The sequence below is a fragment of the Penicillium cataractarum genome (assembly GCF_028827025.1).
Source record: "Penicillium cataractarum strain IBT 29864 chromosome Unknown utg000008l, whole genome shotgun sequence".
Lineage (NCBI taxonomy): Eukaryota > Fungi > Ascomycota > Eurotiomycetes > Eurotiales > Aspergillaceae > Penicillium > Penicillium cataractarum.
The window spans coordinates 1,957,177-1,970,647 of NW_026622744.1; the positions used below are offsets into that span (position 1 = coordinate 1,957,177).

Genomic DNA, 13,471 nt, shown 5'->3' on the forward strand with positions numbered 1-13,471 from the left:
TGTGAACTTGTTGAGACCCCCAATTTTGATGAACTTGATATCAACGTCTGTGCGGAGAGAGCTTCTCTTGCCGTCCAACCACACTGGGAGCCCGTGGCGTCCTACGGGGAGCTGTAACCCAGAACTTCCCCGTACCTGTCAGCATAGAGCTACAGGGGGGTGAAGATCATGCTGACTCCGACCACGGGCCATAACCCAATGCGATTGAGATTGACTCGTCAATTCACACGAGGGCGATGACGGCCAAGGATTGTGATGAGACTCTTTAACGCTTCACAATAGACACTATAACCGAAAAGGTCAGCTTTCACCTGGGACTAGAGGTGTCGATTGTTGGATGGCAGGGTAGGACGTACCGATATCCTCGTCAGCGAGCTCGTGCGCAAGGCCGACTCGTTGCGGCTGGTGCTTGACGGAGCGACCGTACACAATGGCATGCTTGAACTGATCCTTGATCGTTCGATGAATGGCATTACACTGTCACCGATTAGCGTGGTCCAATTGAAAGTGACGGATAGAAGTGTGCATACGAAGTCCTCCACGGTACATCCCGAAGCACGAAGCACAACGGGTGCTGTGTAGTCGGGAGCGCGTCCCTTGGGCTTGGTATAGATTCGTCGAAGGTTGAGCTTCTCCCACATCATCTCCAGAAGCTCGTCGATGTTCCAGCCGTGCTCTGAACTGATAGGGACGGCGTTGGGAATCCGGTAAAGAAGGTCCAGCTCCTCGATGGAGATTGCATCAATCTTGTTGAGCGCATAGACGACGGGAATATAAGCTCGGCTCTTAGCTTCAAGGACATCGATCAGGTCATCAATAGTAGCATCACAACGGATGGAGATATCAGCGGACGAGATCTTGTACTCGTTCATCACAGCTTTGATTTCCTGGAAAATAAAATTAGTCGTGGTTTTCAAAGCGCCGCAAGATCCACTACTCACCTCCTGCGAGATGTTCGTCAAAGGCATAGTGCTCGTGATCGCAATACCACCCTTGTCTTTCTTCTTAAACACAATGTTGGGGGGCGACTTGTTGATACGAATACCGAATCCCTCCAATTCGTTCTCAATGACGCGCTTATCGACCAAAGGCTTGTTCACATCGAGGACGATGAAGATCAGATGGCAAGTCTTGGCCACAGCAATGACCTGACGACCACGACCCTTACCATCCTTTGCACCTTGGATAATACCAGGGAGATCGAGAATCTGAATCTTGGCACCGTTGTACATCACCTGTCCCGGAACAGTCGTGAGGGTCGTGAACTCATAAGCGGCAGCTATACGATGATATCAGTCATTGATCAATGCAAAAACTTTTCTTGCAGAAACACACCTTCCGAGTGCTGGCCAGTCAATTTGCTCATCAGAGTACTCTTGCCGACGGAGGGGAAACCAATGAAGCCGCTGTATTCACCATCAGTATCCTGCCTTTTCCAATATTGTTGTGTCGTCGTCGAGTGACTTACACACTGGCAACACCAGTACGCGCAACATCGAAACCGGCTATAGAATGTTGGAATTAGAGATTGAACGGGAGCCCACAGAGTCTTGATATTGAAAAACACTTACCACCACCGCCACCACCACCGCCAGAGGGGGTCAACAGCTCTCGCTTGAGCTTCGCAAGCTTTGCCTTAAGTTGTCCTTCACCGATTGTCAGCCCTGATCACTTTTATTCGGTTTCGAGGGGTTTTGTGTTCGCGGGGTAGTCGTACCCAAATGGAAGGAGGTGTTCTTGTTCTTCTGAGTCCGAGCCATCTCGGACTCGATCTCCTTGATCTATACCCAGTAATGTCTGCATTAGCGACTGTCTGCAAGGCGATTTTGGGTTTGAACAAGCGGAGCGAGTTGGCGCACTAACCTTCTCAATGGTGGTCGACATGTTGGCGGTTAAAATAGAAAACCGTCGGGGGAGAGGTTTAGTGTTCTATTTCGACAGGGTCCGGGGTTCGCTCGAGTTTTGGTCTCCCTCGTTGTGTAGCAGGACAACTTCGCGGCGAAAGCGATAAAATTGGTGGAGAAACAATCTTTGAAGTGTGGCACTCTTTCTTAGTCAGGGCGGGGTGTTGGCCTGAGGCACCAGGCTATGTCATAGTGTGCCTGACTTTTCGGGTAATATATTTCAGGCCTCAGGCCACAATATCCTTCTTATCGATTCTCGGTTTGGTAGGAGCGGAAAAGATGGCGATCGAACAATCTCCTATCAAGTCGTTCAATCTCGCCATTCCGAACCTTGATGGTTAATCGCATCTGGGTTACCTTTGTGTGACATGGTGACGCTGGCACGCTTCAATCGCAATTCTTGATCTCGTCCGGGAGAAGTGCATAAAAGAGCAGCATTCTTCCCGAGTCAAAGTCCGATAACGGGCCTATTTGATCTGACTGCCTCATCATTCGCGCTGGTTGTTCAACTGTTAACAGAGCCAACATCAGATAACAGAACACTCTCACAATGCCATTCATCCAGAACGAGTCTGATTCGCCCAGCAAGTCTGAAAAGACCGTGGCCTTTGAACAACTCGTCGAGGACCTCAGTGCTGCTCTCGGGCCCAGTTCTGGCCTTGACTCTGATGATGTTGACCCCATGAACATCCAGCTGTTGATGGAGCGATACGTCTCGGATGAGGGAGAATGGGGACCATATGCTCTGGGAGATTCCAGTCGGGGTTATACGAGAAATCTAATCGACGAGGGAAATGGCAAGAGCAACCTGGTCAGTTGATCTTCGCCCTCGACATTGAGATGAGTTTGTGTACCTAATGAACTTGCTGACCGTGGCTTTAACCAGCTCATCCTCGTCTGGAGCCCTGGGAAGAGTAGTGCGATTCATGACCATGCAAATGCACATTGTGTGATGAAGGTATTATCGGTCCAAGCAGACTTTACACAATGGACTCACATGCTGACTGGATTAACAGATACTCAAGGGAAAGCTCAAGGAGACGCTCTATTCCTGGCCAGATAAGAAGAAGATTGAGCAAGGAGAGACTTCTCCCCCACAACTCACCCGGGAGACTGTCTACGAAGAGAACCAGGTGACTTACATGTCTGACAAAGTAAGGAATCCGTCTTATGTTAGTGTCCATAACGATACTGACTGATGAAAACAGCTCGGTCTTCATAGAATTTCCAACCCTCACCCAGATGACTTTGCTATTTCACTACATCGTAGGTGAACCCGAGTTTTGACATTCGTTTGCTTTATCTGTTGACATTGATTGTTTTACAGTTTACACACCCCCTAATGCTGCCAACTACGGATTCTCACTCTTTGACGAGAAGACTGGCAAGTCAGTTCACATCAAGCAAACCAACTTTTATTCCGTCCGCGGTAAACGACTCAATGATGGGCAGGTGTAAGGCCAGGCTGCATTTGTCAAAACGACTAAAGTCGCTCTATGCACCCACACGGCCTGAAGATACTGTCTTTCCACTCATACCTAAGTCACTCCCACATCATCACATGCATTCACTCTCCCAGCTAGCACCCTTGATGGAAGAGCTTCCGGTACACTCGTTGTTTTGAGCGTCTTTCCTAGATCACGGGCTTAGAATTCTACAATTGTCAATCCCCCCCCCTTGTCATTTCCTGTCCCCTATCTTTAGTGAAGAGCCCACCACCATAGCCATTATTAATGATTGAATGACAAATACCCATCAACCCGATTGCCTACTGTAATCTCACTGCAATATGGTAGATCCATGTGTATACTGGCAGCTCTCTCGGTTGCTTTTGTTCTTGGGAAAGTCATGAAACAATGAAGCCCGCAGTCCCTCTGACACTTGTTGCAGAACAAAATTTGTGAACAACGTAATTGAAGGGCCGTGGTGGCTGATGGCGATGCTTCAAGATTTGAAGATCCGATAAGCGGAAACAAATTGAGTTTGAGCAGGGCGCTTATGGCTTACTTGAATGTTGCGGCGCCTCGAGTTTCACGAGATATCAGTCTTGTATTCAGCTCTGCTGTATAGACCCCGTATTGTATCTTGTTGTTTAGGGTCTAGAAAATGCCCTCAGAGCTAGCCGTGCTCTATTTCCCCTCCGAGCAGAAGTGAACAGGGAGGTTGCTGTTTCGGAACCCTGAAGCATGATCCCTGTCATTAGCTAGGCCGTGATATCAATTATGGTTGGCGGTAGTCATCTCATATTTAAGAACAATTTACTTGTGATGGAGGACATTTCCAGAAGAAATTTCATTAGCCAGTAATGTGAATTTGTATGTCTAGCCTCTAATCCATAGAAACGCATGCCATGCAAAAGGAAAACCAAGCTATCTATATGCAAATATGCAACTCATACAAGAAAACACGTTTCAAAACAATATATACATTCAAACATAAAAACCACCGGCCTCTTCTTAAGTAGAAGAGCAGCTAAAGCTAGCGCTGCTGGTGTCATCATGAATAGCCGTGCCGGAGGCATACAGACCCAGCACGCAAAGCGCAAGACCAAACAGGGCAATAGCAATGTTCAGAATGGTCAGGGCAATCTTGCGCGGGGAAGCAAACCACTGGCCAGCGTTCAGGTGCAGCCAGTACACACCGGACAGACCGTAGCTGAACCAGGAAGCAAACAGGGCACTGATGAGGGAGTTCAGGTCGCTGAAGACGGGGATAGCCTCGGCGATGATCCAGGCGACGATCCAGCAGGAGGCGCCGAGTGCGAGCCAGAGGCCGACGGACTTCCAGTTACGCTGGTGCATGAGGTCGGACTTGGCGGTGAGGCGGAAGTAGATGTACTTCAGGCCGATGTGGCCATTGACGACGCCGGCGCCGACAATGGTAGGGATGGCGATGCCGAAGGCGATCTTCTTCATGAGAGGGCCTGCGGAGAGCAGGGCGGGAGCCTGGACGTCCGTGCCGACGTAGTAGTAGATGACGACGGCGGCGGTCAGGTACAGGCAGATTTCGAAGCCCTGAAGCATGAAGAGGGACTTCTTGAAGTCCTTGGGGGTCTCCATCTCGGCGATCAGACCGAAGAAGGCGACGTGAGCGCAGTAGGCGAAGACGATGTTGGAGACGGCTTGGAATGCGGTGTACAGGTTGGTCTCGACGGTGGCTTCGATGACGCGGCCCGGGTGCTCCTCCACGCTGACGGCGATCATGGTGATCATGACGGCGCTGAAGATGGAGAGGAAGGAGGCGAAGGAGATCCAGGTCATGCCACGCATGGTGCGGGGGATGGACAGGACCAGGGAGATGAGCATGCCGACCAGACTGAAGACGATGGAGCAAGTGCCATGGTTGGTGATGGTGTTCATCATGACGCGGAAGGTCAGGATGTGACTGCCCATAACGAAGATACAGAAGAGGAATTGACCAGCTCCGAAGAGCTCACGGCCGAAACGGCCAAGCAGAATCTCACCAGCATCAGCCAGGTTCTGGATGTGCGGGTAGCGTTCACGCATCAGGCCAATGTTATATCCAGTATAAGTGGCCAGAAGACCCAGACCAATGATAAGAATCACACCACTGGAAGAAAAAAAGCAGATATGTTAGTTATACAGTCTTTTTTCTTTAGAATCAATAAATTGGAAATACTCACGGCACCAGGCCCAGTGTAGCCACAGCAGAGGGCAATGACAAGACACCCAGCGAGACAGACTCGCAAATCATAAGCAGACCACATTGCCACCACTTGAGAGTCTTGTACTTGATCTCGGCATATTCCTCGTTACCAAAAGCATCGGCGACCTCGCCGTGCTTGAGGCCACCCTCCTCCTCAAAGTTGGGGGGAGAGTGCTTCTGCTCGCCAATCTTGTCATTGTGATAGGCCGGAGGCTGGGCTGTGACAGTCTCCATGTTTGACATGATGATACTCGAATCAAAGGCAGCAGCAGATCTCAAACAAATGATGAAATAATGTTAATGCTGAGCCGGTCGTTGAGGATACGAGCTCACAGTCTTTAGAAGGTCGTTTCCCTCCACCTATATGCAAACAAGAAACTAGAAGGAAATAGAAAACGAGGGGAAGAAGGATAAAGAGGAGTACGTGAAAGGAGAAAGACGGGGGGACTGGGGTATTCAATTAATAACAGAAATCTTGCCAGCCAGCAGCCTGCCATTTTGAGTTTCGGTATGCCCCATTCTCCGCAGGGCCGATGTTGCCCCCGTGGGAGGCAAATCTGCACCAAATCTGCATCGAACGTCCCATGGAAGACCCGCCGAACATTCCGTGGGAATCCTTGATTGGCGGGTGGTTTGTCACTCGGGCCGAACTTCGGATTGTGAGCCAATAAGCTATCCGTAAGGGTCACTATAACGGGGCAATGGAGATTCTGTAGGTAATGGAAAAGGTCACCTCCATGACTAACGAGGTTACTTCCGTCGACAACAATAGTGGAACTACGGCGGATCCCCCAAGCCCACTTCCAAGCACTATTCGGGCTTTGTAGATTGGTCGTACGATGCTGGGGCGGGGGAAGGAGGGTCTATACGATGCATGTCTTTGGGTGAAACCCCAACAGATCGCCGTTCTCCCTCGGAGCACTGGGCAGACTCCGCGGTATGGGGAGTCATCCACGTGTTTTAGACTTTCCGAGCCTTCCATAACTGATTCCATTTGAAAATTGGCAGCGCAACCTGTTCGACAGATGATAGCGTATTAGGATGGAATTCTAACTACTGTGTAGCAAGATATGATGTAAATGCGGCTGAATATTCCTCCCCGGAAGCCCTCAAGCCCATCATCAAGCCACAAAATAGAATAGAAAATCTCTGCCATAAGCCACGCGTACACGGCTCAACAGTTCCGAGCCAGGGTCCTTTACTAATCTTGACGTCGAAACTTTGAACAATAGGGTTCGCCGGATCCCGAGATCACGAGACCAGCCACAGAAGAAGAACGAGAAGAAAACCTTTAACAGAAATCAGCCACCAAGCCTAGGCACAAGAAGTTTAGAAATGAAAAGAGAATTTTAATAATAAGGTCCAGCGGGAACATTCCGAGAAATTCACAAACGTTAACATTGGCTACGTACTCGACCCAGAACCGGTCAGCCTTTTTTCTCTCACCGGTTCGCCACACGGATTTTAGGTTGATTTTAGGCGTAGATAAGCATCGTCTTAAATTTTCTTCCCGGCCCGCTCATTGGCTTTTGCCCTCGCATGGCTAATCCTCCCGGCACGCTAGTCCCCCTATCAGGCAGGTAAATTTTAGGGTGAAGAAATGCGACGCGGCCTGGCCTCTAGGGAATAGTTATCTTCCTAGCGAAGTTCGTTGGACACCTGAGAGCTACAGTTCCGATCTACGGTCTGAATCATGCTCGGTTTGTGTGTTCGGCATTCGAGATAAGCGTGCATAGCGAGTGGAGAAGGAGTCCACATTCGAATATTGAAATTAAGAGGAATTTTAGCGACGGGAAGAGCTGTCGAGTTCTATGGTTGTGTAGCGGGAAGCGCAAAAATTCATTGTGGACGAGCTGATGCATATGCAATGTACAAAATGCGAGAAACGGACGTATGCAAAGACGCCCAAGTGCTTCAAATAGAGCAGAAAGAATGACCGAGGAGAAAAGAAATCAAAATAAACAAAGAGAAAAAAAGGGGAAGAAAATTAAGAGGTTCTCCGCTAAATCATCGCCAAGAAAACGATAATCGAACTTCCAAATAAGGAAACCCAGCACGTTCCTGCCCTAGTCCCCTGCTAGGCTGCTACATATGTAGCTGTAGTAGCTACACCCCCAGGGAGCCAATCATTAGTAGACATAGGCGAGGCCTACCCTCGCCCTACAGACCAAGACCCAGACTTGCTCGCAACTGCAGCAAGCCGCTCATCCAATCGCTCGGGATGCTCCAAAACCTCGGATTGCCGGCGACGCAGTTCTTCCAGACTGGCCAGGGGATTCTGTAAACCGCCACAATAAGTACGTTGCTCGGAGCACTTGTGAAAACGCATCAACCGTGACACCCACCCATTCCTGCTGGCTCGGGACCCCCTCGGCAGCAGGGAGGGCGGCCGTACCGGAAGCATCATTCTCGTCGCCGTCGCCGGTGATGCCCCTGTTGCGCTGGATCGGCGCGGGTGTCACGGGGAGACTGGGACGCTCGATTTCCGTGGGGAAATCGGTGAGGATGATGCTGGGCCGGTGGCCGGAGGGGGTCCTGTGACGGTCGTTGCGGGAGAGCTCGTAAGGTCTTGGCTGGACCGTGTGCTCGTGCTTGGGTGGCTGGACCCGGATATCACTTGTGTGCGGGCACGTCGCGCTTGTTGGATCGACTCGATGTAGCGTTGGATGTCGGGGTCTTCGTCCCATGCGTTGGAACGATTGTATGACTCCCAGGTCTCGGCAGAGGGCTCGAAGGGGGCTCGGAATGGCAGGATCTCGGATGGAACTGCCGGTTCTGTGGGCGGCACTGGAAGGGCTTCTTCTGGTGGTGAGGCTAGAGGAACGGGCTGCTCGGGGGCAAAGATACGGGTGGGCCTGGGCGCGTGCGTTTCCCAGGGGAATAACTGTGTGATTCGCTGTGGCTCTGGCTTTGTTGGAGGAACTTGATAGTACATATTTTTCGGTGCCTCGGGGTAAGACGGGGGTGGTTGGAACAGCGCGGTGTCTTCAGACATGGTGTATGTTTGGTGTTTGAAGTTGGCTCCTTCTGGCCTGGAGTGCAGCGGTGGTGGCTCTCTTTGAAGTATAAGCAGCTAACCCTTTAATGATGAGACATATACAAAAATCAAATCCTTACCGTGAGGCATCCCATTCTGACCTTGGTGCTTCGAAAGATGGGACCTCTGGCTCCGGGGGAGGAGAGGGTTGGCGGGGCTCATTCACCGACCTTGGGGGTGCTACAGGCTGTGGGTGATGAATTGGCGGATCCGAGCTTGGCGGTGGTGCATGTTGCTGGTGGTGTTGGTGGGAATGATACTCTGGAGGAGCTTCAGGTTGTTGGTGATGAATGTGCTGGTCTCTCTGAACCTGGAAAGCCGGTATCTGAGTATTTGGCACAGGCGCAATGTAAGTCGAAACATGCTCTTCTCCACGCACATACTGCGGGACTGCACTCAGTACGGGTATGACTGGTGGAGTGATCTCCTGGGCTGTCTGATGGGCATCATAAGTAGGTTCTTGGTGACCAAAATCTTTGTAACCAGAATCTTGCTGCCAGGTAGTATCTTGTGTTTGTTGATCACTCGATACGACCTCTGGCATGTCTTGATGGGTATGAGCAGCTTCACCATGGAACTCCACGGGACCGTGTTCACCAGATGGAGCACTTTGAGGCTCTATTCCCTGCTCAACGTATGTCTCCCCAACTGGTTCCTCGAAATGAACCCTCTTCGGACTATGACTTGATGCTTGCCGGTGGCCATGATGGGCTGCCATGTCTCGTGGCGGGAGTAGCACACCGCTCTCTCGTTGGGGAACAGATACCTAAAACCCGATCAGTCTCAATTAAACCGGAGCTTGCTTTTAAAACTCACAAATGGTGGACGATAATGCCTATCATAAATTGACCACCACCGTGCCAGCAATTGATTATACGGCGATTCCAGCGGCACCACTTGTCGCGGCAAAGTCCAAGGCTTCTGCGCCCCAATAAAATGAATCAGGCTGATTGAACCCTGGAAATGCTTATAGGCAGGAATGTACTGGTAGTTTGCACTGGGCGTACAATTATACGTGAAGCTCAACCTATGCCAGTCCCGGAAATGCATGTTGAGCAGGCCCTGGTCCGCGCCATCGAAGCTAATGCCTCGATCTGCCAGCGCCTTCAGTGCATAGTAATCCTGCAGGTTAGGTCGTAGTACCATCAACCCACTGTTGAAGCAATCTGGCCAGCCGACGTCGGGTGCCGCTGCAAAGTCGACTTCGAGCGCGAGCAATTCATCCGGAGCGCGAATGGCCACGATGTCGCAGTCGATATACACGATTTTTGAGAACTGGGTCAGACGCCAAAGCTCGATTTTTGTAAATGTCGCGATGAGGTCCGGGCGGTCCATAAGCCAGAGGTTTGCGGGTGTACCGTTTACCAGCGAAGATACTGGGATCAGCTCATCGTAGACGGTCTTCGGTAGAAGATCAAGTTAGTCGCGCAAGTTTGGGAAGCAGGCAATTGCGCTGTAATTCAGATGATACACACCGTTAATTCATTGATCGTTTCTTGTCGTAATCGATCCGGTGTGTACAGGACGATCAACCTTGCCTTTGTGCCATTGTCGCGCAAAGAATGCGCCAGGACCATAGCACCTAGATCCGAGAATTAGATCAAAAGCACCGACAAACGCACAAGGGCACCAATTGCTTACCCGGCAAGTATGAATCGCTCAACAGGAGCTGCCAAACGAATTGCAATTAGTATTTCCTCTCATTCTGCATGCCTTGCACCGTATAAGACCGTCGGAGGGTACTAGGAGGGAGGGGAATCCAAACCGTGCAGTAAACGGCACTCCGCTCGGACGCCATGACGTCCCTCAACAAAACCCAAGTCCGTCAACGGCCTCCTTCCAAGACAATCAGCGAAAGACAACGCGACAATTTCTCAGTCTTTCCCGGAAAAAGAAAATCGCAAAGGCGAACAAGACCTCCGACCGAAGCCTATATTTATCGTGGATCGGAGGGGGTTACGCGCTGCTTTCCGCGACAATTCAGTTCGGACTGGCCCCGTCAACAAGCGGGCCCGGGGGGAACTGTGGTACCTGGATCGGACGTTCGAGCGGACGAAAACGGGTTGACGTTCACCAGCGCTGCATCATTTCCGTTGTGCAAGGTCAGGGGGGAATATTTTCTTGAGGAAGGTTAAATCAGGGGGTGTGTCGGAGAGTCGAGAGTAGAGTTTGAAAGAAAAGAGGAAGGTAAGGGTTGGAAAGGGTGGAAGGCGAGTCGAAGGTTGGGGAAAGCTAAGATGGAAGCTCCGAGAGCTTCGGCGGGGGTGGCGGAAGTACGACAAGGTGGAGATTGCGAATTGAGGGGGTTTTTTTGGAAGACGAAGTACGGATAATAACAGTATGACTGATTCCTATCTAGCTTCTAGACCACTTACAACTTGGACTGTTCTGTAGAAAACCCCCATCTTTTGAAGATCTTGAGGGGCTTTTCCCCTCACCGAATCCACTTGGGGCACGGAAGATCCGCCTAGTGTCCGATCCGAACAATGGATGATTGAAATATTTGACGGTCTTTCTCGAATAATACGTATGAACTGTAGGTACTGTAACTGCATTGCGCTTGGGCTCACACTTTCTGTTTACATGAAACTAAGACAAAAGCCCTCGGGCCCGGGATGTGGCCAGGGCGCGTCACAATTATGCAAGACGCCAACGGTCCATAGTAGTCCGAAGTACTTAAACCAAAAATAACTTCCGGAGCAAGAAACTTGATATAAATCAGACATGCACGGGGATCATAGAGCATCCACACACAACACAACGACTCTTCCACCCATAGACAAATCAATTCAACTCTCCCCAGAGTTACACGCCGACCGCGTTTATCGCCGGGCAATGACCTTTGCGCTCGGATAGCACTCCTGAATAACGGCGCCGATATCGCCCTTTTCGCCGTGAATGGCCCATTCCACGGCCTTCACCATGGCAACCCGGCTCTCTGGCTCGATCGGAGTAAAGTGGCCAGACTCGGTAAGCATCACCACCTGGCTATCGGCAACCAGATAATCGGCCATGCCATCCAGGCAGATCTGCGGGTTCAGCGCAATATCCTTTTGACCCCAGAACACGGTCGAGTTCGCCTGCAAGGCACCGGGGGTACCCTCGTCAAGCAGACCGGCCCCGCTGTTGCTGCGCCGAAGCTCGTTGCCGCCAGCAATGCTGTGCAGGTTGGCGACGGTCTCGACGGATTTGCGCCATCTTGCTACGGATGCGCCATCGCGGTAGTACCCGGCCATGTGTAGGACGTTGGCGAAATTGTGGGTATACTTGATGGTGCTCGGGTATGACTCGCCGCCGGCAGTCTGCGTCTTGGACTCGGCAAGGGACGGGCCCATGCTGCTGGCCATGGAGGTGCCTTCATCACTCGGGGTGAACTCGCCTCGTCCGTGAGAGCCCTTGTGAATACCTGCCATGAAGGAGTAGTTGCCTCCAGTTAGGAAATAAGTCACCAGCGTGGGAGGCAGCTGCATGGCAAAGACATAACCGGACATCTTGAGTTGGCGGAACACGGGTCCCAGAGTTCGAAGGGCCTGGAGCAATGGCGTACGGGATGAGAGTGGAGCGGCCAGAGCAGTATTGAAAATCTTGGATGCTGAAGCAACGATGCGGCGAACGTTGGATCCAGCCAAGCTCATCTATCACAGGTATCGTAAGCATTCATACTGCTCAGGGGGTGTTGTTAAAATAAGCATCAATGCATAACATACCAATGGACCATTGGACAGGATAAATCGATGTGCCAGCGATGGTGCCTCGGCTGCAAGTCGCATCGACAGCACGCATCCCCAGTCGTGAGCCACGATAATGACTCGCTTCTTGTTCGTCTCGGTACCCTGATCAACGCCATATTGCGTGCGGAGGGTAATAATAAGTTCGGTCAGTTTCTCCAACACAGCTGTAGCCGTGTATTTCTCCAGACCTTCCGTTCCACCATATCCAGGCAGGTCAATAGCAACGACATTGGCGGAGCTCTGTAGAGATGGCGCGGTGGCGATATAACGCCAGATAGCCCAACTATCGGGGAATCCATGAATAAAGATAACAAGAGGCTTTTCCGACGTCAATGCCGACGGAGAACCATGAGCACCATTGCTCACGAAATGGAATTTGAACCCGCTTGGGAGCGTTAGGAAGTAGTGGGAGAGGCCGGCGTAGTCTTTAGAAAGGTTCCACAGGCGATCGCGAGCTACGGATCCACCATGATCATCAGTGACGTTTCTTCTTTATTTGAATAGGGACCGGCTGCCAAAAGCAAAGAAACGACGATGGCTAGAAAAAAAGAAGGATCTTACCAAGTTGCAACTCAAGATTCTGTCTGTCGGTGCGTTTCTTGAAAAACGTGCCCCTCTTAGTGGCTAAGTATCCGTATAGGCACACCGAATAGAGACCATAGGCGAATGTGACCAGCCTGGTGATGGCTTTGGTGATGAAGTTGCCCATGATGGAGCGAGAACCAGTCAATTGTGCATCAGATGAACAGGGGTAAGAGACGCAAAAGTAAGCACATAGAAATAATATAGTGACAGAAATAATAAGGGCGCATTGGCACGGTCTTCGGTATCCTAAAACAAAAAGCTCCGAGAGCTCCATCGGCGGGGGACCTCGGAGCTTTGGCAACGTTTCGTCACCCAGCGAGTCAGTTAGTCAGCCTAAACGGGCCCGCTCTCGCAGCGCTAACCATTTCTGGGAGCAGCTCGATTTGCATAAGGTTTGATAAAGTTGATAAACCTGCAGCATCGCAGAGTTATGCAGGTACACGAAACCCAAGATATCGGTACTGAATGGGAAGACTATCCCGTGAAAAAAAAGAAAGCCATTGTTAATAGACATGGTTATATAAGTATTTAAAAAGGATACACATTGA

General features: G+C 50.8%; 5 protein-coding genes across 5 annotated transcripts; 1 reads left to right on the forward strand and 4 right to left on the reverse strand.

Moving 5' to 3' along the window:
* Nucleotides 1-265: 265 nt before the first annotated feature.
* Nucleotides 266-1,884, reverse strand: N7496_009846 (GTP-binding protein RBG1; the record flags this gene model as incomplete). Its single annotated transcript, XM_056702759.1, has 9 exons — nt 266-285; nt 357-477; nt 531-887; nt 942-1,279; nt 1,336-1,406; nt 1,469-1,505; nt 1,572-1,646; nt 1,718-1,781; nt 1,864-1,884. 9 exons carry the CDS (start codon nt 1,882-1,884, stop codon nt 266-268), a joined length of 1,104 nt encoding a protein of 367 aa, XP_056551759.1.
* A 570-nt stretch (nt 1,885-2,454) lies between these two features.
* N7496_009847 (putative cysteine dioxygenase Cdo1) lies at nt 2,455-3,362 on the forward strand (the record flags this gene model as incomplete). Its single annotated transcript, XM_056702760.1, has 5 exons — nt 2,455-2,715; nt 2,791-2,862; nt 2,921-3,058; nt 3,113-3,170; nt 3,232-3,362. The coding sequence occupies 5 exons, from the start codon at nt 2,455-2,457 to the stop codon at nt 3,360-3,362; spliced, it is 660 nt and encodes a 219-aa protein (XP_056551760.1).
* Nucleotides 3,363-4,360: 998 nt separating this feature from the next.
* Nucleotides 4,361-5,804, reverse strand: N7496_009848 (uncharacterized protein; the record flags this gene model as incomplete). Its single annotated transcript, XM_056702761.1, has 2 exons — nt 4,361-5,474; nt 5,548-5,804. 2 exons carry the CDS (start codon nt 5,802-5,804, stop codon nt 4,361-4,363), a joined length of 1,371 nt encoding a protein of 456 aa, XP_056551761.1.
* A 1,915-nt stretch (nt 5,805-7,719) lies between these two features.
* Nucleotides 7,720-10,405, reverse strand: N7496_009849 (uncharacterized protein; the record flags this gene model as incomplete). Its single annotated transcript, XM_056702762.1, is given in 8 exon segments — nt 7,720-7,848; nt 7,916-8,170; nt 8,188-8,626; nt 8,688-9,373; nt 9,424-10,008; nt 10,083-10,189; nt 10,249-10,276; nt 10,373-10,405. The coding sequence occupies 8 exon segments, from the start codon at nt 10,403-10,405 to the stop codon at nt 7,720-7,722; spliced, it is 2,262 nt and encodes a 753-aa protein (XP_056551762.1).
* A 1,024-nt stretch (nt 10,406-11,429) lies between these two features.
* On the reverse strand, nt 11,430-13,047 carry N7496_009850 (alpha/beta fold hydrolase; the record flags this gene model as incomplete). Its single annotated transcript, XM_056702763.1, has 3 exons — nt 11,430-12,242; nt 12,315-12,793; nt 12,900-13,047. 3 exons carry the CDS (start codon nt 13,045-13,047, stop codon nt 11,430-11,432), a joined length of 1,440 nt encoding a protein of 479 aa, XP_056551763.1.
* Nucleotides 13,048-13,471: the final 424 nt, after the last annotated feature.